Source organism: Anoplopoma fimbria, chromosome 23 (assembly GCF_027596085.1).
Source record: "Anoplopoma fimbria isolate UVic2021 breed Golden Eagle Sablefish chromosome 23, Afim_UVic_2022, whole genome shotgun sequence".
Taxonomy (NCBI): Eukaryota; Metazoa; Chordata; class Actinopteri; order Perciformes; family Anoplopomatidae; genus Anoplopoma; species Anoplopoma fimbria.
The window spans coordinates 17,402,158-17,422,805 of NC_072471.1; the positions used below are offsets into that span (position 1 = coordinate 17,402,158).

General features: G+C 41.2%; 1 protein-coding gene across 3 annotated transcripts; it reads left to right on the top strand.

Annotated features, from left to right (window-relative positions):
• The first annotated feature begins 398 nt into the window (after positions 1-398).
• ppp6r2a (protein phosphatase 6, regulatory subunit 2a) lies at positions 399-20,245 on the top strand. 3 transcript variants are annotated; one of them, XM_054625088.1, is made up of 25 exons: positions 399-578; positions 737-915; positions 4,106-4,275; positions 5,036-5,290; positions 5,956-6,142; positions 6,388-6,525; positions 7,020-7,085; positions 7,218-7,330; positions 8,171-8,284; positions 8,373-8,499; positions 8,669-8,821; positions 9,395-9,619; positions 9,745-9,809; positions 10,748-10,863; positions 10,934-11,046; positions 11,734-11,814; positions 11,950-12,020; positions 12,803-12,860; positions 13,078-13,205; positions 13,331-13,455; positions 13,577-13,721; positions 14,560-14,648; positions 14,796-14,988; positions 16,753-16,860; positions 17,607-20,245. In XM_054625088.1, exons 4-25 carry the CDS (start codon positions 5,064-5,066, stop codon positions 17,653-17,655), a joined length of 2,691 nt encoding a protein of 896 aa, XP_054481063.1. In that variant the 5' UTR covers positions 399-578; positions 737-915; positions 4,106-4,275; positions 5,036-5,063; the 3' UTR covers positions 17,656-20,245. The 3 variants fall into 3 exon arrangements, with proteins under 3 accessions (XP_054481063.1, XP_054481061.1, XP_054481062.1); XM_054625086.1 differs by having other exon boundaries at positions 11,923-12,020; positions 17,607-20,244; XM_054625087.1 differs by having other exon boundaries at positions 10,961-11,046; positions 11,923-12,020; positions 17,607-20,243.
• The last annotated feature ends 403 nt before the right edge of the window (positions 20,246-20,648 follow it).

Below are 20,648 nucleotides of genomic sequence, written 5' to 3' on the forward strand. Positions count from 1 at the left end.
ATATATATATATATATATATATATATATATATATATATATATATATATATATATATATATATATATATATATCTTAATACTAATACTCCAAGATTAGATGTCAGACTAAGCATCAAAACACTCGGGTCGAAGTACCTCCTTAAAGTGAGCACTACAGTATTATATCCAACTTAATCGAACTAAAAGAAGAGGGGATAAAGTAGAACACAAACCTCAACATCTACATTTTGTTTATTTAAATTAATAGTTGTGATTCTGTACATTGAAACCTACATAACACATCTTATAACTGTGTCTAAACACATATAAGCGCAGATATAGTACTGCATAGTTAGAATACCATAATGTATGGCACATAAATGGGTCCCTGAAGGAACAATGTTACAGTCTGGAGACGAGCAGTGTCACAGTGTCACAGTGTCGCACCGCTGTGTTCACGGTCTGGAGTCAGTGCGCGTCCACCGTGCAGGTCTAGTGCGCGCTCCCGTAACCATGTCGCCATTTTGATTCGAAAAATATGACTGAGTTTTTCCTGCTTTGCATGCTAAACTTATCCCCGCGTTTGAATTACTTTGCGCGTAAGTACGAATAATACCCTCTATCTGAAATAATAGCGGTTGTTTTAATGTCAGGTAGCCGTTCATGTTGGGGAAGTGTTTACTTGATAGACTTCAAAGGCACATTTGACTAACGTTAGCTAAGTTGAGCTAGCTAACAGTTGCCTGTGCTGTCGCAGACTGACCCCTTCTTCAAAACAAATCACTCCGCTCACAGGCTAATGTGTGCTAGCTAACGCAGCTAGCTAACAGTTAGCCGTGGTAGCTAGTGACTTAGCTTGGCTGGCGGCTGGACGGACAACTGAGCAAACAGTATAATACACACGGAAGGAATAGCAGAGGCATCATTTAATCAAAGGTAAGTTTTGGTCGGAAGGGTCGTCACGAGTTTGAGCTTCAGCTAAGGTGAACTCTGCTGCTACAAAGTTGAGCCTAAGTTAAGGAGAGCTGTTTAAGTTGGCTAAGTGAGCTCAGGAGGCTGATTACGTTAGCTTAGTGCTAATCACAGCGAAGGAGGAACTACCGTGGACGGAGCTGACTTGTTTATTTGGTAACTTTGTGCCCTAAAGCCGACAATTAATAGTTCACGTTCATTAATAAACTAACTAAGACTGCCTCAGGACTCAACGTCACACAGTCGATGAGTTACGTTGAACTCTGTGGCTGAGAGCAGGCTACATAAGTTACGTAACTTATTTTCTCATTTTGGTCTTTATCATACCGCCGATCTTGCAAAACATGGTTAGTGTTTGGTAACTAACGAGCTAGAAGTTGTTTAAGTTGTGTTGTTCAGTGAGCTGAGGCCAACACACAGACTCCCTCCTGGTTTCTGAAGTCAAGTAACGTAAAACACCAGTAAGGTTCATTTAACGTGACTTGCGGATGGACAAAGAAGAAAGGGACCCGTGCTTATAGACTACTGTGTGGAGTGTAATTAACCACGAGGAAGTACATATACCTCGTGCTTTGTTTTTAATGTAGCATTATTTGGTGGTGGTGTCTCCACTGGAGTTGAAGTAAACAGAAATCTGAGCTCCTACCGCAAGTCAGTTGATGTGCACTTCATGCCAAAGCTGCAGTATCTCAGTTAACATGGCTTTACCGACACACCAGTGTGTCTTTAATTGTTTGACGGTCTTAATAAATTTTGGTAGGTAAGGAAGGGGCCTTACCTACCAAAATATTATAAAGGAGTGATGCAGGTACATCAATTTTTAGTACTTGGTTGTTCTGCCATTTAGAAATATTTCCATGTATCACTAGCTATAATAATAATAATAATAATTAAGCCTTTATTAGTCCCACAATGGGGAAATTATTTCTCTGCATTTAACCCATCCCGGAGGAGCAGTGGGCTGCAATGAAGCTCCCGGGGAGCAACTTGGGGTTAGGTGTCTTGCTCAAGGACACCTCGACATGTTGCCGGTAGAGGGGTTTGAACCACCAACCTTGTGGTTACGGGACAAGCGCTCTACCTCATGTGCCACAGCCTCCCCAATTTGTGCCACAGCCACCCCAGTTTGACGGTCTTAATAAATTTTGGTAGGTAAGGAAGGGGCCTTACCTACCAAAATATTATAAAGGAGTGATGCAGGTACATCAATTTTTAGTACTTGGTTGTTCTGCCATTTAGAAATATTTCCATGTATCACTAGCTATCACCTGTTAGAAAATAATGTGCCCATCTCAAGTTATCAAAGTCTGAAGCAATGGCTTATTTTGTTTGACAGCCAACACACCCAAAGGTAATCAATAACGTGAATGGAAGAACCCCAGGATCAGGCTTTCTATTCTCCTAAAGAACTCAGAGTATGTCGGGACCATCATCTGTGTATCAAACATTAGATACAGTTCTTCTAACATCATTTTATAACTTCAGTGCATCTAAGTGCAAATAAGCAGCACAGGCTGAATCAAGCTGTTGGTTTTTGTTTGTCCTTAGAAGTGCACCATTGCTGATTGTTTTACCTTTTCGTTAGTGTAAGTCAATAGGTCTCTAGTAAAATATGAGAAAAACATTCAGATGTCACCAGTTGCATCTTTAAAATTACATTCAGCAAGTAAAAGAGAGCGCATGTAAAAGTGAAGGTGGAATTTTCTTTTGCTTGATTTCACTGCTTTTAAATTACCTAATTACAGAGTATTGTTGGCTCACAACATCCACATGTTTGCCCTCAGTGTGTGCCATTGTTCCGCTTTTCAACGTCTGTAAATGTGCCAGTAGACTGTTTTTGTTGAGGTTGCCTCTGGTGGGTTCTATTTTGGATGTAAAGTCAAGCATTTGCTTTCCTGCTCAATGTCCACAGGGAGCGTTCGGCGGGTTATTATTGCACTTGTGTACTCTGTAAATTTATGCCAGATGGACGCTGCTGCTGCATGTGCATGAAAGGGTCCTCCTGAGGAAAAAAAGGAAACGAAAAAGGAGGAAGCACTTCGATTTCCCCCTTCAGTTTTACTTCCATGATCAACAGTTGAAAGCATGTTGCTCAGAGAGACACTCTAGGTTTGACGAAGCCAGGAGATGTCTTTTTTTTTTTTTGTCGCCTCTGGTGTGTTAGGTTGTCTAGATTAGCCGCCACGGTAACCACACAAGGAAAAACAAACTAAACATGCTTGTGTTGTCACTAAAGCATCAAATAGCTATTCTCCATTTACCATTATCTGATAGTCTGAATTTAAAAGCCTCTGCTGATGGGACGGGAGAAGTAGATGTTGAACAAATCTTGTTAAGCAGTTGTCTGAGTATAGAAGATGAGCATGCACACAGCGGCGGTGTGTTGTATACTAGTGTAGTTCTAAAAAAACAGTAAGATGCAGTTTTTTTGTGTCAGCATGGTAACTTGATATAATCTTTCATTGTAATTTCCAGAAGTTAACATTAATGTAACATAGCCTAATATGTAGGTAAACTTTATCATACCATTTGTGTTCTCAATCGTGATATATCTGGTATCTTATTTTGAAAAAGATTTTGCGATTCTGAACAAAACGTTTTTGCACATTCACAACATAATTGTATAATGATAAACGCACCAAAATGTGTTTGAAGTTGTTAAACGGTTAATTATAGGGATGTCCGCAAAATAAATTTAGCCCCTGGCACGTGCGGATAGTTCAATGCAATGCCTTTTAAATTACATTTTAAATGTTTTATGGTTATCGTTTCTTTAATAAAATAAGTAAAGTTGTATAGACACGTTTTGACAGTTGAACACCTCTGCACTAAGAAATATAGCTTGCATCACAACTTTGCTTTGATGTGTCTGTCATGGCCACGTAGGACCCAGAGCGAGATATCATCTAGATTTTTATTTTATTTTAATCAAATATCTAAATCATGTTCAGTGCTACAGTTACAGTGCTTTGATATGTTTTTAATGTGACTTTGTTTGTTTAATGGAATAAACTCTTACTCATGTTTACATTCACATATAGCATTTATGCATATCTTAAATGATGTCTGAATGGTTTTATTAACAGTGTTATTTCTTCTCAAATCTAGTTGCACAGTTGATCTAATAATCTTCGCTGTGCTTCATGTGGTGCAGGTTATGGTGAGCCTCTCAGCGTCTCATCTCCTAAAGAGGCCTGCGTTTTAAGAGGAGACCCATGCTGATAAATGCCAGGCCTCGCCACACTCTCTGTCGTCTGCACAAACACAAATGCCTGCCTGCCCGTGGGGGAGGTCTGATTAAAGATATCCACATTTCATCCACTGGTAAGTGTGAGCGTTTTACTGTGTGGCATTTTTTGTAATTGCACAGTCCATGACTTCATTTACCTTGTCCCCATTAATGCAACTGTCCTTATTGTAAACAATGTAGTATTATGAACATGAGTTGCCAATAGATGTGTTCAATTCCTGCTTTAGGTTTAAATTCTATAGAGCACAGCTTGATTAGTGACATAAGATGTCACTTCCATATTACATCTCAGCATCAGTTACCCTCCAGTATTTAACATCAGACCCAAACTTGATATAACATTTGTTGGCATTCACTTGCAAATTTAGAATAACAAAGGCCAAACCAAAGAAAAACCTTTTGAAAACTTCCGTAAAGTCTTCATCAAAGTCTATACATGGCCTAAACATTTATTTAGCCTTAATGGGAATAATCCATCTTAATTAGATCATAGTTAATATTATTAGAAAATGCTGTTTACACATTTTTTTATTTAATTAATGGCACAATGTCGCAGCCCCTCTAAACATAGTGTGTGATTTAAGGACTCACTGCAAATGATAGTGCTGTCTTGTTGTTCCAGCTATTATGGGTTTAATTCTCTACTTTACAGCTTTGTTTACATCCATCTCTCTCCCTTGCTTCCTTCCCCACCAATGCCTCCATTCTTCCCTTTCCTACTTTCTTTTGTTGTTCTGGCTACTGCTGGGCCCTCTGTTTTCCCCCACCTTCCTCACCTCTGTGTTTTTTTCCTTTACCTTCCCTTTCTCCTCACTCCACTGTCCCGCGGCCCAGGGCTGTGTCCCCCGTCCCAGCGGCCACCATGTTTTGGAAGTTCGACTTGCACACCACCTCCCACATCGACCAGCTGCTGGACAGGGAGGACGTGACGCTGAGAGAGCTGATGGAGGAGGATGACGTCCTCCAGGAGTGCAAGGCCCAAAACCGCCGGCTACTCCTCTTCCTTTCCCAGGACCACTGCATGCAGGAGCTGGTCAGCCTCATCACCACCGAGCCCCCCGCCGACCTGGAGGAGCGGAGCCGTTTTAAGTGAGTGCTCGCAGCCACAAAAGATGATGACAGGGACTAATGAGGAGTTTCAGTACGACAATGTGAACGGGGAAAAAGACCGTGTGTGGTTAGAGTCAGTGCCATCATTATAAACTATTATAATTACAAGGCAGATTTTATGTTGTATTTTATTGTTATACATTTTTATCAGATAACTTGAAAGAGTTCCCATGCAAGAAATAAACTAGATTCCCTAAAATGAATAGAAGAAGAGGAAAAGGATAAACCATGAGCCAGACACGACAAAATGTTTCAGCTCTTTTCAGGGTTCATTTTGTCCATGAGTTTTCACTAGATGGAGGAATCAGGGCAGTATTTGCTTAACTGAGATCTCATTCTTTTTTCTATTGAGGATGTATAGAAGTTTATTAAATCTCCTTTCATCGTTTCTCTTAAAAAGAATATTAGAAAATAAAATAAGTTAACTATAGCTACTTTTTGTGTTCAGTACCCTTTCTGCTTTGAATTTATTTATTTTAATTTGTTACATCCTATTTTCACTGCTTCAGTCAGGGAGATTCTCCACAGGAACCATTAAGATTACATTTATTATAATCGATACATTGAAAATTCCACTTTAAAATCAACAATTGCACTGCCGACTTCTTTTCATTGTCATTCTGTATTTTTTTTCTTTTTGTAAGGTTTCCCAACATCGCTTGTGAGCTCCTGACATCAGATGTGTCCATCATAAATGATAAGTTGGGCGCGGACGAGTCCCTCCTTGAGGTGCTCTATCACTTCCTGGAGCAGGACCCACCCCTCAACCCGCTACTGGCCAGCTTCTTCAGCAAAACCATCGGCAATCTCATTGCCAGGAAAACCGAACAGGTATAATGGATAACGATATGCTTGAGCAATTGTTTCTGAATTTTAGGGAATGTAAATAAGCAATCAATATCACTGTTATTTCATTTTAATGGATAGCAAAATACTGACGTACAGTAGCTAAAAGAAGTGTGGTGTTTTGGAAAATTTTAGTAAGTTAAATAGTTAACTATCGCACATTCAGATTCACCCAGCTTGGTGCTGCTATGTGGAACCAAAAGTATTGAGTGCTTTGTTTTATTTTCCAGGTGATTACCTTTCTAAAGAAAAAGGAAGGCTTCATTGGTCTGGTGCTGAAACATATTGATGCCTCTGCTATGATGGACCTGCTGCTTCGCCTCATCAGTTGTGTGGAGCCTGCCCCCTTGAGGCAGGAGGTCCTACATGTAAGCGCTACTGTACTTCCCATAAATATAACACCATTCTTTAAAGGTTCTCCATATGATATTCAGAACATCGATATAGCAGAAAACAACTGTTGTCAATAATAGGTGTATTGGAGTAATGTCTTCCTCAGCAGAGAATGAAGTCACTCTCTGTGTGTGTTGTAATCAGAGCTTCTCTATGCTTTGTTTTCATGTGCATTTTAGTGCATGTGAATGTGCCCTACAGGCTAGCTCATGGCTGTCATTCTGGGCACATACAGTTATTACAGCTGTCGTTGTGGAAGCATAGCGCCCACCCTCAGGTTCTCCCCAAGGTTATCACTGTTGGCACTGTTGCTGTTGTTTTGCATTGTTAGCATGGTTAGCTGCAAGCCGCGGGCTCAGCCATCATCATGTTGAGAGCTGTGTGGAGGCCATAGATATGCTCTGAATTTCTTATTGAGCACCTCTTAATGTATCTAACACCATTTATGTTTTTATAACCCCCCCCCCAGTGGCTGAACGAGGAGAAGTTGGTACAAAGACTCACAGAGCTCATCCATACTGGCAAAGATGAGGAGGTGAGTGTCCTGTCACCATGTTGTCATGATGCTCTCTTTGTCAGATTGAAAGGCTATTATTCTGTACACATGCATTAACATTATATAAAAGAAGTTCATTAGGATTTTCTAATTCATTGATTCACGTTTCAGAGACAATCAAATGCATCGCAAACGCTTTGTGACATCATCCGCCTTAGTCGAGACCAGGCCAATCAAATGCAGGAGAATATGGAGGCCGACCCACTATTGGCTGTACTAGAGTCGTAAGTTTACAATGCCTTTTGGTTTGAGTTTGAAGAGGAAAAGTGTCCAGTGGCGTTTAGATTGAGTGTGTATTGAAAAACTTGGCATTTATCTGGCTGCAGTACACTAGAAACAAAATAAAAACATGGCACCGGATCGACGTTGTTTGATGACTAAGCCAGTCAAACCTTCTGCTTCCCATCTGGTCTTGGTTAATGGTGTCACATAATTGGCAGATTCTTTTCATGTTTTTTTGTCTTTGACTAAGTTTGACTGTAGACTTGGAAAGAGCTCTTACATGTCGACACAAGCAAGGATTGTAAACAAACGGAAACACTCCTATGTCGTCGTTGACTACCAATGTGCAGCACAGAGTTCTTTAAATTATTGTGCTGCGTACAAGGCTTTGCTGGCAGAGCCTGTTCGACAACAGTTTAGATTTTTGTGCCCTTCATAATGCATCGTCGGTGTACAACACGTCACCCATGAGTTTCCACACATCAGTAAGATAAGATAATCCTTATTAGTCCTACAGCGGGGACATTTGCAGGATTTCAGCAGCAGAGGGGATAGTGCAAACAAACGGATAAGAGACATTAGTAGAAAAGATAAGAATAGATAAGTAATCACACACTTATAATAAATAAATACAAAATGTTAAAAAACAACAGTGACTTAAATACATAAACGGACAGAATGATTGTTAATATCCACAGTGGATTGCACAAATTATTCAACATTATCAACAGTAGCAAAGAAATGCTAAATCATTTTTGGTCTTTCAGGAGAACAACTCATTATCTTGTCAACATTGTCTAGTTTGAGTCTTCTTGGTACTTAGATAAACCCTTGTCTTTCAGGCAGGACAGTGTAGCGGGGCTCCTCAAGAACATGTTTGAGGGGGAGAGGAGTGAGGCCTCCATTGTTAACGGAACTCAAGTGCTACTTACCTTACTGGAGACCAGGAGGTCTGGGTGAGTCAAAGTGTTTCCTGTCAGGTTTTTCCATTGTAAATGTTGGGAGCTTTCATGTCTAATGTTTCTGTCTGCTTGTATGTCCCAGGTTGGAAGGGCTGATGGATCTGTATTCTCAGGGTTATGAAAGGTCTTACACTGTCAACAGCAGTATTTTAAATGCCATTGAGCCCCATTTAAAGGACTTCCAGCAGCTTCTTCTGGATCCTCCCAAGGTAAAGCCACAGAGCAGTGACAAGTCATGAAGCAAAATACATTTTAAACATAGGCACTTGTGAATGGTATTTTATATTAGTATATGATTGATTTGGTACGGTTATAGCATTGAAACTCTGGGTTCTTGTGTATCAAAACAACATTGTCTTTTTCACATTCCCTCTGCAGAAAAGTGCAATATTGACGACCGTTGGCCTTCTTGAGCAGCCGCTGGGGAACGCCCGCCTTCACGTGGCCAGGCTGGTGGCCGCCCTGCTGCAGACCAGTGCCCCCACTATCTGCCAGGAGCTCTGCAATCTTGACACCATGGACCTACTACTGGTAGGCTAAGCCTAGTTTGACTCTGCACATTGAAACTCTTTAGCTCCTCTTTATCATTGCACACATAGTGAATAAGATGTGTTTGAGCGCTCCTACATTTTCTTTAGAACCATGGTTTCAACTGATTCTGTTTGTTTTATCTGGAAAAAGTTGCGTCAGAATTGCACAAGGTTGGTCGTGAGGCAGGGGAGCACTGATTACCTAATCGCACCACCTGACCAAAGGGCAGTGGGTGTGGCTTATTTGGAGCAGGCTCATATAAGACCAATCGAGCTTTGTGTATAGTGCAGCAGAGGGGGGGGGTCAAACCCTCCACTGTTAACTAGCATGGGGTCACTGGAGAAGTCATCTCTTGTCAAGATATTACCACCATGACTTTTTAAAATAACCATGTTAGAAGGTCACAGAGCCATGTGGAGTAATTGGCTTAAAAACTGGCATGCACTTAGTAAGCATTAGTACCAGTATGCTGTTATGGAAGGTGTCAATTCAGTGCTGCTCTCAGTTCTGTCTTTCACGCAATCTTTTCGCAGTATGTCACCGACATTGCTCTCCATCTCTCTCTCCCAATAGGATCTGTTCTTCAAATACTCCTGGAATAACTTTTTGCACTTCCAAGTGGAGCTGTGTGTTGCGGCAATCCTGAGCCATCCTTCCTCGGAGGAGCGGCCCAGCCCGGGCCTCCAGAACCACGACGGGCAGCCTGCAGAATCCAGCCCTGAGGTGCAGGGGGAGGCAGTGGAGACGGGCAGGACCAGCGACCCACAGGCCTCCATCCACAACGCCCTCGTAGCACATGTAGGTGGCTTTAGAAGCTTGACCTCCTGACTTTGCCATCACCCTAAACTTTTCTCGACTGTTTTGGTGCTCTGCCTCATTAATTCCATAACTCCCCTTCATTCTTTGTTTCTGTTGAACCTCAGCTCTTCCAGAAGTGTCAACTGGTACAGAGGATCCTTGATGCCTGGGAGGAGAACGATAAAATACAGTAAGGATGTCTTTACATCCGCGGCAAAGCAGTGTGCTCACTTACACATTTGTATCAAAATGGAATATAAATTACATTTATATTCCATTTTCATTCATGACATCTATTGCATTCTGTCCATCCTGGGAGAAGGATCCCTCCTCTGTCGTTCTCCCATAGGTTTCTTCCTTTTTTCTCCCTGTTAAAGGGTTTTTTTAGGGGAGTTTTTCCTGTGCCGATGTGAGGGAAGGACAGAGGATGTCGCATGTGCACAGATTGTAAAGCCCTCTGAGGCAAATTTGTAATTTGTGATTCTGGGCTATACAAAATAAACTGAATTGAATTGAATATGACCACAATAACAGGGTAATGACAACATAAAATATGACGACAGACATTCAACGCTTTGTTCAAAAATCTCAATAGAAGCTCTGAATATTTGAATGAAAATGACATTCAGTTAGGCCATACTAAAAATAGCATATTGTTTTTATTATGCCTCTGCGCTGTCGGTCCCATTCTCATGAACAAGATTTATTCAAATTTGGCAAAACCGACCACTTTGACTCAATGATGAGCGATAAGATTTTGGTGCTCAAAGGTCACTGTGTCCTCACAAGTTTTTGTCCATAGCTTGAGCATTCATATGCTAATTGTGACAACATCTCACAGAGCATCAAATTTGAGACAAACTAAACTGTAACTTGACAGTTGGTGGAGGCTAAAACCACGTGGCGCTAATGCTAGTTGATGTTGAGTCTGTGATTAAAGTAAAGACAAAATATATGTAGCAATTTTTAGATTGGTAACCGTTTCTGATATCAACCTTAACACATTGGCTCCTGGATCTAAATATCAGCAAATTATCAGTGTATAACAGATTAGTCGTTACAAGCGCAGTTGTGGTGTTGCAGTGAGGATTTACGCCAATTGAAGGTCATTGTACTTGTGAATCTCAGGGGTGAGGGCGGCACCAGGAGGGGCAACATGGGTCACCTGACCAGAATTGCCAACATGGTGGTCCAGAACCTGGAGAAAGGACCAGTACAGGCCCAGATCACTGACCTCATCAAAGGTAAGCAGATATTGCAGTTGGCCTGATGCCAAATAGGAGTTAACAGAAGTTGAGTTAACTGAAAAGCCAGTGAAAATGATTGTCCCCGACTATGCAGAGCTGCCAGAAGACTGCAGAGGTCGCTGGGAGAGCTTCGTGGATGAGACGCTGAGAGAGACTAACAGGAGGAACACGGTCGAGTTGGTGAGATATCACTCAGTAGCACTCGGGTCTTTCTGCAGCAAAGCTTCCTTTTAATTTCCTCTCGTTTCCTCTTCTCTCCCAGTTTAAGCCCACTGTGTTCAGAGCAGCCAGTTACTCAGGACAGGACCGAGCAGCCCAGCACAGTGTCAGAGCAGATGTTACAGCTTCTACACAAATTTGATTTTTCTTTTCAAATTTGTCATTTAATAAAGCTAAGATAATAAGCAACAAAAGTCAAGGGTGTTGTTTGAATTGATTAACAACAATCACTTTGAGATTAAAAGTGAGGTCACAGATAATAATGTCATCACAGGAGGAGGAAACTGAACTAGGCGTGTTTATAATTGCAGACGGACATTGCAAGAAAATTAATTTGCTGCATGGAAGTGGCATGGTGTTCAAAAAGACTATTAGCATGCATCTTAAAATAAAATAAAAATGCAGTATGAGGCTCGGTGCTGGACTTTATTATGATGCACTTGGTGTAACTTAAAAGGAAATCATTTTTAAGTTTTAACGTTTTCCATGATGAGTTTTATATCAAGGGACAAATACTAGTATTTGTTTTCTCTATACTAAGTTTGCACAAGTACATTTTTTAAAGCACTTGTTATTAAAATTGCAACATGATGTTCAAATGTGTCCCGTGTAAAATTGATCAAACCCTCTGCACTGTGTCACACACAGGTGAGCACCCACAACATGCACTCGTCCAGTGAAGACGATGACATGGAGAGCCCCTTCCCCAACGACCTGTCTCTCCAGCAGGTAGGGTCGATACCACCGTGGAGACAAAGTGACATACCACTGTTACTTTAAAATAAAACAATATCTATAACAATATCACCTCAAAAAGTTACCTTTTGACCTTCCCAGGCCTTCTCTGACTATCAAATCCAACAGATGACTGCCAACTTTGTGGATCAGTTTGGCTTCAATGACGAGGAGTTCAGCGAGCACGATGAAAACATAAAGTAAGTAGTAAAAGTCTTAGACGGCTGGTCGCCCTTGTCACAGTTCACCCCAGATTAAAAATCACACATTTTTCTTCTTACTTGTGGTGATGTTGATCAATCTAGATTGTTTTGGTGTGAGATGGCTTGTGTTTATAGTTTATAGCTAACCGATACTGCTAGCCCACATAGCACCACTGAGCTAGCTAATGTTACAGCTCTGCCGAGGAGTACGCCGTTAATGTCTACATCTCGCAATGTCATGAGCCTCTCGTCCATTAGTAGGTGCTTGGTGATACAGTTGGTGGGTGTAGTTCGCAAGGTCTGTGGGTTATCCTGAGTAACCGGGTCATGATTTCTGGAAAGAGCCATTGCTGTTGAGTTTTCCAAATATATGTTTTTGCTGCTTTAAGCACCACAAGCCCAGTGTCTTATAGTTCAATTTTGTTGGAGAGAAGAGGTACATTTCTACGACATATCTAACACTTGTCAACCAAAACTATATTGATAAATAGAGCTACAGGTAAGAGGAACATTTTGTATTTTTGATTTTAGGGTGAACTGTCCCTTTAAGGATTTGCTGCTGGGCATTGAATCACTATGAATCCCAACCTGAACAGAACACAAAACACCTCTACACCAGAGCTCAGGAACATTTTCCTTCATTGTCAGTTAGACTGTTTGATTTGATACTTGTATAATGTAAATACTTCAGTGTAGGTGTGTCAATCTTTGTTGTGTAACCTGTTCAGTTGTTCCACAGCATCATACTAACCTACATACCTCTTGTTCTCTTTCCTCAGTGCCACATTTGACAGAATTGCCGAAATAAACTTCAATCTAGATGCTGATGATAATAGTGTAAGTGTTTTCCTGTTGTTTGTGTCTCAATTAGAAAATGTGTAACTATTACTTGTACTTAATCTGCTCTTTCTGTCAGTGATATTAATATTACAGTTACTGCTAATTGTCCCGACAACAACTGACTTAAACTTTCGGCATATTGATAATCTGTCTATTAGACATAGTGGCAAAAAGACGACCTACTGACTTCATTCAAATGACTGTTTGTGTGCAGGCCAACGCGGCTGCTTTTGAAGCCTGCTGTAAAGAGAGGATACGCCAGTTTGATGATGCTGAAGAAGAGGAGGACATTTGGGAGGAGAAGGAGATGAACTATGCAACACAAGCTAAATCCAGAACAAGGTAAACCTGATTGTTTTCTAGATTTTGATCCCGTCACAGCAGTTTTTAGAACACCAAGCATTTCTGTCTTCTGTCTGTTAACCCTTTCATCTTTTCTCAACTTTGATCCATCGTCACTCCAACAGGTTTGGGGTCTCCCAAACCTCAGAGGAAAGCTCCAGGAGCAGCTTGGAGAACGGAGGTAGGGAGCGGGACCAGGGATCTGAATCTGATGAGGACGAGGACTGTGAGCAGAACACATCAGAAACAGGTCGGTTAGAGGACAGCAGCTACCCACAGAACACAGCCTAATCTCATGTAAACTAGGAATTTTGAGAATAGCCTCTTGTCTTAGTTTGAAAGTCTTTTTCTTTTTTCTGTCATGTTTCCAGGTCCAGGGTGGACAGCACATTTCAGGGACTCTGGAGGGACTACAGCATCCCAAACCCCAGCAGGGTGGGACAGCTCATCCAGGAGTGGAGCAGAGACGCAGGGAAGTGGCTGGGCCACCTTCACTGAGTTCCAGCCTTTCTCCGGGTGAGAAGCGAAACATTTTGACCCAAATTAGCAGGTCTGCTAGGACTGACTTCAAGGGAAACAATGACAGAAAATGTATTTCCCGATTGTTCCAGTTGGCAAAGAGTCTCTACTCTCAGGGCAGTGCCTTTCTAAATGTTCAGAAACATTAGAGGCAAAGTTTTGACCAGCACCGATTCAACGCAAACCATGCAGCTAAAGCTAAACACTTAATCTGCCTCCCCATATCACTTTCATACCATCCAGCTCAAACATCACAGTGACGCAGCAGTAAACACACAGAACAACAGGATGTATTGTGTCTCAAACACAGCTGTTTTTTAATCGTTCAGACTTATTTGTCTAATATGCGTGGTTCTTCAAAAGGGACTATTAGTTTACTAGTGTAGATGTTGACAGCAGTTTTTTCGGTTCCATAGTTACCCCTAACCCTAATCCTTCTATAGAAGGAGGAGCTATTATTTTTGCGTGTAGACTTGAGGAAGGCTCTTATAATAATTTAAATTTGTGTAATTTTTTTTGTTTTGTATGGAGAGTGAACGTGGCAATTTCACATTGTTTGTAAGTTACTCAACTGTCTCAAAACTTTGGCTTAAGTTTTCAAAGGGACAACTTCCTGACTGGAAAAATTTCCCCCAAAACATAAGTTAACACTCAACCGAACATTTGTCTCTTATAGTGGGTTTGTGAATACAAATGTGCTATGGCTGAAGTACCTCAGCTTTAATACTGGGAGGAAAACAAAAAGCTTGCCAAAGTAAAGGACGATGAAAACGTAGACTGTCATTCTTTACCAGCTGTTAACACGCCTCTCTGCTTTCCTCTTGGTGGTCTACAGTACAGAGACTGATCCCAGGTGCAGCTCTCCTGTGGACTCGGGCAGCGGTGACGCAGAAAAACAAGCCAAACCAAACCAAGAGAAGAGTGGTGAGTGTTTCTGTGCATCTTTAGAGCTCAGCTGACACCAGCCTCTGTCTCTCAGAGATGCATACTTAAGCCCCTGAACAACTTTAAACACATCATATTCAAAAAGCACAAACTTGTGTTTTCCCCCTTTTGTGTTTGTGTACGCAGATGTTCGTGCCTCCTCTGGAGCTTGGCCAGTGGGAGAAAGGAAGAAGGCTCCTCTCGTGGCCTCAGACAGCAGCTCATCAGGGGGATCTGACAGCGAGGAGGATGACAAAAATGCCGCTGCTGCTCCTCCCACAGCGCCCGTCGCCTCGGAAACAGCCGGCGCCCCCGTCAACAAGACAGCTGACCTCAAAAGGTTTGCATCTTTTTACCTGTAAGCTCTGCCGTCAGATGCCGAGTGGTGAAATCTTCTTCTGGTGACCAGTCCACTCTGCAGCCACACACAAAAAGCTGGTCTGTGTGTGTAGAAACATCTATATTTGAAACATAATCACCACATAGAGGTAATTATAGACTGGACTAAGATTTGAAATTACTGGATTCATTCAGTTTTGCCTTTTTTAAGTAAAGTACATCCTCGGAGCTTCTCTGGTTCTCTACAGAAACTGAGATCTGCAACTTCAGAAAGTAAAAGAAGTTTGTCGCTTGACAGCTCGGTAGTGAATTGGTAATAAACACAATGTTATTACTTTTTGCAGTCGGGAAAAATCCTACTTTAGGTAAAGCAATGAGCAACTGTAGTTCCTTTTAATCACCCCAACGTATTAACACACGGCAGCAAAATTGAAACTGACCCCAGATTTACTCTCCTTTTAGATTGAGATTGTCCGCTTGGTGTTTCCCTCGATAGACTTGCGTGTTTCTAGAACAATTTTTTTGACCGATGGCCGACATTTGTTAACTGATCATTAATCGTCAAGATTAGGGCCTTGCATTCAGGGCTGCTGTGGTTAAAGTGCCTAACAAGTCTCCCAGCTGCAACAATAACCTGGTTCACAAACAGGTAAATCATTTAACCAGCTGTAGTGTATGCGCAAAGCAGGCTAACTCGGTTAGCCCTGAAGTTAGCGACAAATCTAGCTCAAAAGCGCACTTAAGGTGGGCTGATCTTTAAGGTGGACCAGCTTTTCTCCTTTCAGCTTTTGTTATTTTTTACATTCTTCTAACTGTAAGCTGGTAGCATCAGTTAATATTAATAATTAACATCCCAAGTTTTTTCAGCACCGTGTCATTTATGTTTGCTCCGTCTTGGATGCGTGCTACACACCCAGTGTCAAAAGACTGACGCCGGGAACATCCTAACAGTAAAACAACTTGAAAGAGAAATCCAGGCAGAGGGCAGACCTCTTTAGCTACAGACAGCACCACGCATTTCTAGTGGGTCATAAGTGATGATTGAGAGTCTAACCACTGTTTAAGGAAAATCCTGCATTTAATCCTCTGGTACAGAATCATTAGTTTCCCCTGTTGATTCACACAGCTACATTACATTACATTACAGTCATTTAGCAGACGCTTTTATCCAAAGCGACTTACAGGAAGTGTATTCAACATAGGTATTCAAGAGAACTACTAGTCACCAGAAGTCATAAGTGCATCTCCTTTCTTAAGCAAGCATCTCAAAGCATAAACCAGAGCAAAAGTATAGTGCAGAGGCAAATTACTACGAAAACAATAATTGCAACAGACTAATCCGAATATAGTAAGTGCTACAAACTACTACGAATAGGATAAGTGCACTAAACAAATACAAATTCAATAAGTGCAGCGAACTGATACGAATACAGTAAGTGCAGCAACTAATACGAGTGCAATAAGTGCTACGAGGAAGGCTCCGGGTAGTACTACAGTTATCTGGGATAGTGTACGTTTTTGTACTGGGATAGTGTACGTTTTTCTAATTCCAGAGTGTATGTGAATCGCAGATTGCTCTGTTTATTGAGCCCAAAATAGAAAATGTTGTTCTCTTTTACTGTGGCTGACATTTTGCTCAGTCAAAGGTCAGCCACAGAACAAAGAGTCAACAGAAGTGAAGCAAAAGTTCAAAGACACTGAATGACTTGAACCTGACAGTATATTGCAGTGGACTAACTGGTGACTGTCTGTGTGTGTCCTGCAGTGAGGAGAGTCCGGTGTCTCTGGAGAAGCTCTCTCTGTCGGATCCTCCTAAAGCGTCGGAGCAGCAGCCTGCTGAGGATTCACCCGTTACCACACAGACAGACAGGAAGTACGTGCCCTTCTGTTGACACTGTAAACAAGTTTGGTTGTGCTGACTGCAACCAAACAAGCTCTTAATGTGTTAGTTCTTAAAATATACGATTTTGTCTACTAATCAGCTAGTTAATTTAGTCGACCTTTCAGTTTCCCACAAATAATCACACAAAACACCACTTTAAATCTTTTGTTTGCCATATGTGCTCATGGGTTTCTTGAAATAAGTTATTCAGCATGAAAAAAGGCATAAAAACAACTTATTGACTAAGTCAACTTATTTGTTAAGAGGGGACAGCCCAAGCTGGAATTACAACCTAACTCTTTGATTACTCTTTCTAGAGAAATGTATTCAATGCTATATTTATTTGATTATGGTATTCATATTATTTAAGTTTTGGAACATTGGTCAGACTAAAGCCATTTGATGACATTACTTTGGGTGAGGATTTCTTTATTATTTTCTGACATTTTCTGGACCAGAAAATGAATCAATTTATTTAGAAAGAATCTGGAGACTAATGGACTCAAAGTTCCGCACAGGAACTGTTTCCAGCTGTGCAGCTGCACAAAAAAGTAGTTGACTGTTTTACAGGTTAATTTGGTCACAAATTCATTGATCAGGGAGGGAGGCGGGTCAAAAGACTTTGTATAGTTTGTCCTTGTTGCCGTGTGTTTTCTCCCAGTTAAACCAACATCCAGTAGATGCTCATCCTCTCAGGGTTCTATGTTTGTGTGACCGTGTTCCTCTGTTCCTGACAGAGAGGAAACGCCTCTGCCCCAGGAAGTGTCGGTCAATGGGCCGGTCTGAGCTGCCCTGCTAAACCCATCAGAGGCGGTGCCGCGGACTGTCGGCCTCCTCCAGAGTGACTCCTCCCCTAAATAACCTCACTGCAACTACGGTGTTTTTTTACTGAATCACTCGGCCATGTTATTGGACCTGGACACTGCCAACCGACACCAATGAGGCGGCGGAACATGTAAAAAAAGAAAAAAAAATGAAAAATGAGAAACAAACCAACAGACAGAGGAGGGTAGAGGAATCATCTTCAAAGCCTTTTTTTGATGTTGCACATAATTACGTGCGGTTTTAATGTAGCAGCGACAGAATCCGAGGGGTAACATCATCATTATTATTTTTCTATGTCCTGAAAGATTTCTCTCCCACTTGTCCGAAGCCGCTGGAATCCCATTGTTAGGGATTTTACATGGTCACCCCTGAATGGATAGCACAGGCTAACTTTTAATGATGCCTCAACAATAAATACTTTGTTTTTGTTTTTTTGGAAAACATTTTTTTTTTCTTCAAGCTTAAGAAAAAGCACTTATGCAGCCATTTACTGTACATTATAGCACAATGTAAGTGTTCTCCCCTCATCTCTGCTGGCTGTCTTATCTGTCCTCTCACCCAGATCAAGGTTTTTATCCTTTGGTTCCGTTGTTCTTTTCTCTCTTTGGTAGCTGTTGATGGAACATCTCTTGTTGTCCTTCATCACCAGGTTTCTGAATGTTCTCAAGTGCTTCAGGAAGGTCGAGGAGGAGGTGGAGGGGCGGGTCGTTGAACAGAGCTCTAATAGTATTACTGTCTTGCTCGTGTGCAATAATGTCAATTAGCCATTTATATTTAAAAAATGAAATTCAACATTTTATTGTCTTTTTAAAAAGAATCAATCTAGCGTTGGAGACTTGGATTTGGTGTAGTTTGGGGCCCATAAATTTGGATATAATCTCAACTTGATCGTTCTGATTTTTTAAATTTTAGTTTTTGTTTCTTTTAGTGCATGTATAACCGGTTCTCTGTTGACCTAGCTAGTGAGCTAAGACCTTCTGATTGTATTGACCTTTAAGTTCTTATTGCTACCCCCCTTAAATCAACCAAACATTATCTACCTATATTCAAATATTATCTACATTTAAAAGTAATTTTACAAGCAATCTCGAGAGTACTATTGTCTGTTCCTTTTTTCTCTCTCTCCACCAAGCACTTACTCACAGGGCGAGAGTGGCCTCTGGTAAGAGTGATGCTGTATGTTTGTTTTTTAAGTTTTAATTTTATTTGTCTCTGAGCAGCAGGATTGGAAAGAGGGCAGGTCTGGGTTCTGCAGAGCTCCAGGCCTCTTTGGTGTACTTCAATCATTTGACAGCGATCAGGTTCTACGATCATTGTTAAAAAACAAATTTGAAATTAAAAGTGTCTGGTTGACCACATTAATACCAAAAGCTTTGCTTTGCCCGTCTGGTTGTTGTCTTTCCACCTCTGCAGAGATCCAGCTGCCTGTTTGTGTGACGTTCAGTTTAAAGACCCTGCACTCCCCACAGCTCCTCTGGTGGATCAGACCTCTGTGAGGTCACTGGTCTCTATATGGAGATGATAAAAGGTGTAGCTTGTCCCCACTCCCCCAACAGGTGCAACAAAGCTGTCAGGAGAGTGACTGAGACAAGCACATACCCCAGAGAGGAGGTTTACAGGGAGGTCAGAGGTCAGCCACTTAACAACATACCACTGTGTGTGAGGTATTTTATGCTCAGGACCAACTGATGCTGGTGTGATCAAAGTCATAGAGGTGCTGTTTGTGGTTAAAGGGAGAGTTCAGATGTTTACAAGTGTTTGTATGAGATACTTCTCCATCGTCAGTGTATTAACACAGTAGATGTAGCAACTTGCTGCAGTGGACGTAATTTAAACACCTAAGAAATAATCTATATCAGTCTAAGTCTTTATATTTAGAATATGTTAATGGTTTACTTTAGAAGCTGTTATATCCATCTATGCTCTCCTCAAAGCCACTAGACTTCATTTTACCTCACAGAACACTGAAGCTTCTGGTCCACTGCTGCCTCGATCGGTTAGTTAGTTTGTATTATGTGACTTTGGTAAATCTGAATTAACCCTTTAAACCTCCAAAGTCACCTGTATAACTACTAACAGGTCTAGGGTATACACTTACTAAAGATAGGTACCTGCTACAACCCCACATATCTGAACTATCCCTTTAAAAAGGACAGGGCAGTGTACGACTTTTCACAGAACAAAGTCCTAGTCAGCTGAACGGCAGATTTTTCATGTTTAGTCCCTAAACTAGAAATTGGGTTTATATTTCTGTTATAACCACTTTTCCAAGCGTATCCTTATTTTATATACATTTCTAAATTCAAGGCAGCCATTGATTTCAATATATCTCAGTGCAATATGAAATTCAACTTGTAGACACCTGAGATATGGAATTGATCCTAGTGAAAATAGTAAAAAAATCGTAGCCTTAATGTTTCCAGCATTTTTTCTAATGTCGGAAAGCAACGCGTGAAATGTGAGTGTCCTGCTTGCAACCTTCAGATCTTCACAGCAAAAAATGGAACTTTGACCAAATAAAGAAGCAGCCAGCATTCACAGATGTGGATTATCCTGTTTTCATAGCACCTTATCACAATTTTTAAATAACCGGTGCATGAAATGATCTTGTGTGTGTGAAAGTTGCCCCTTGTAATGATAAACCCACAGAATTATCACCTCGCTGTGGTTTCCCTCAACTCTATGGACTGGTTTAGCATCTTTAAGGTCCTTGTTTTGGTTTTACAGCCCACGTTCACTCTTACCGCTCTAAGTCATTTCAGTAAACCCACTGTACACAACATGCTCAGCACCAACAGCCAGACAGTTAGCATTCAGCAGCTAATGAGTCAGATATTTCCCCCAGGTGTACCAGGCAAGAGAATTAAATAAACCATTGTTTTCGTAGATAACAATTCAGTACATTTATATCCATGTATTTATTTGATACATTTTAATCAATTTCTAAACCAAGC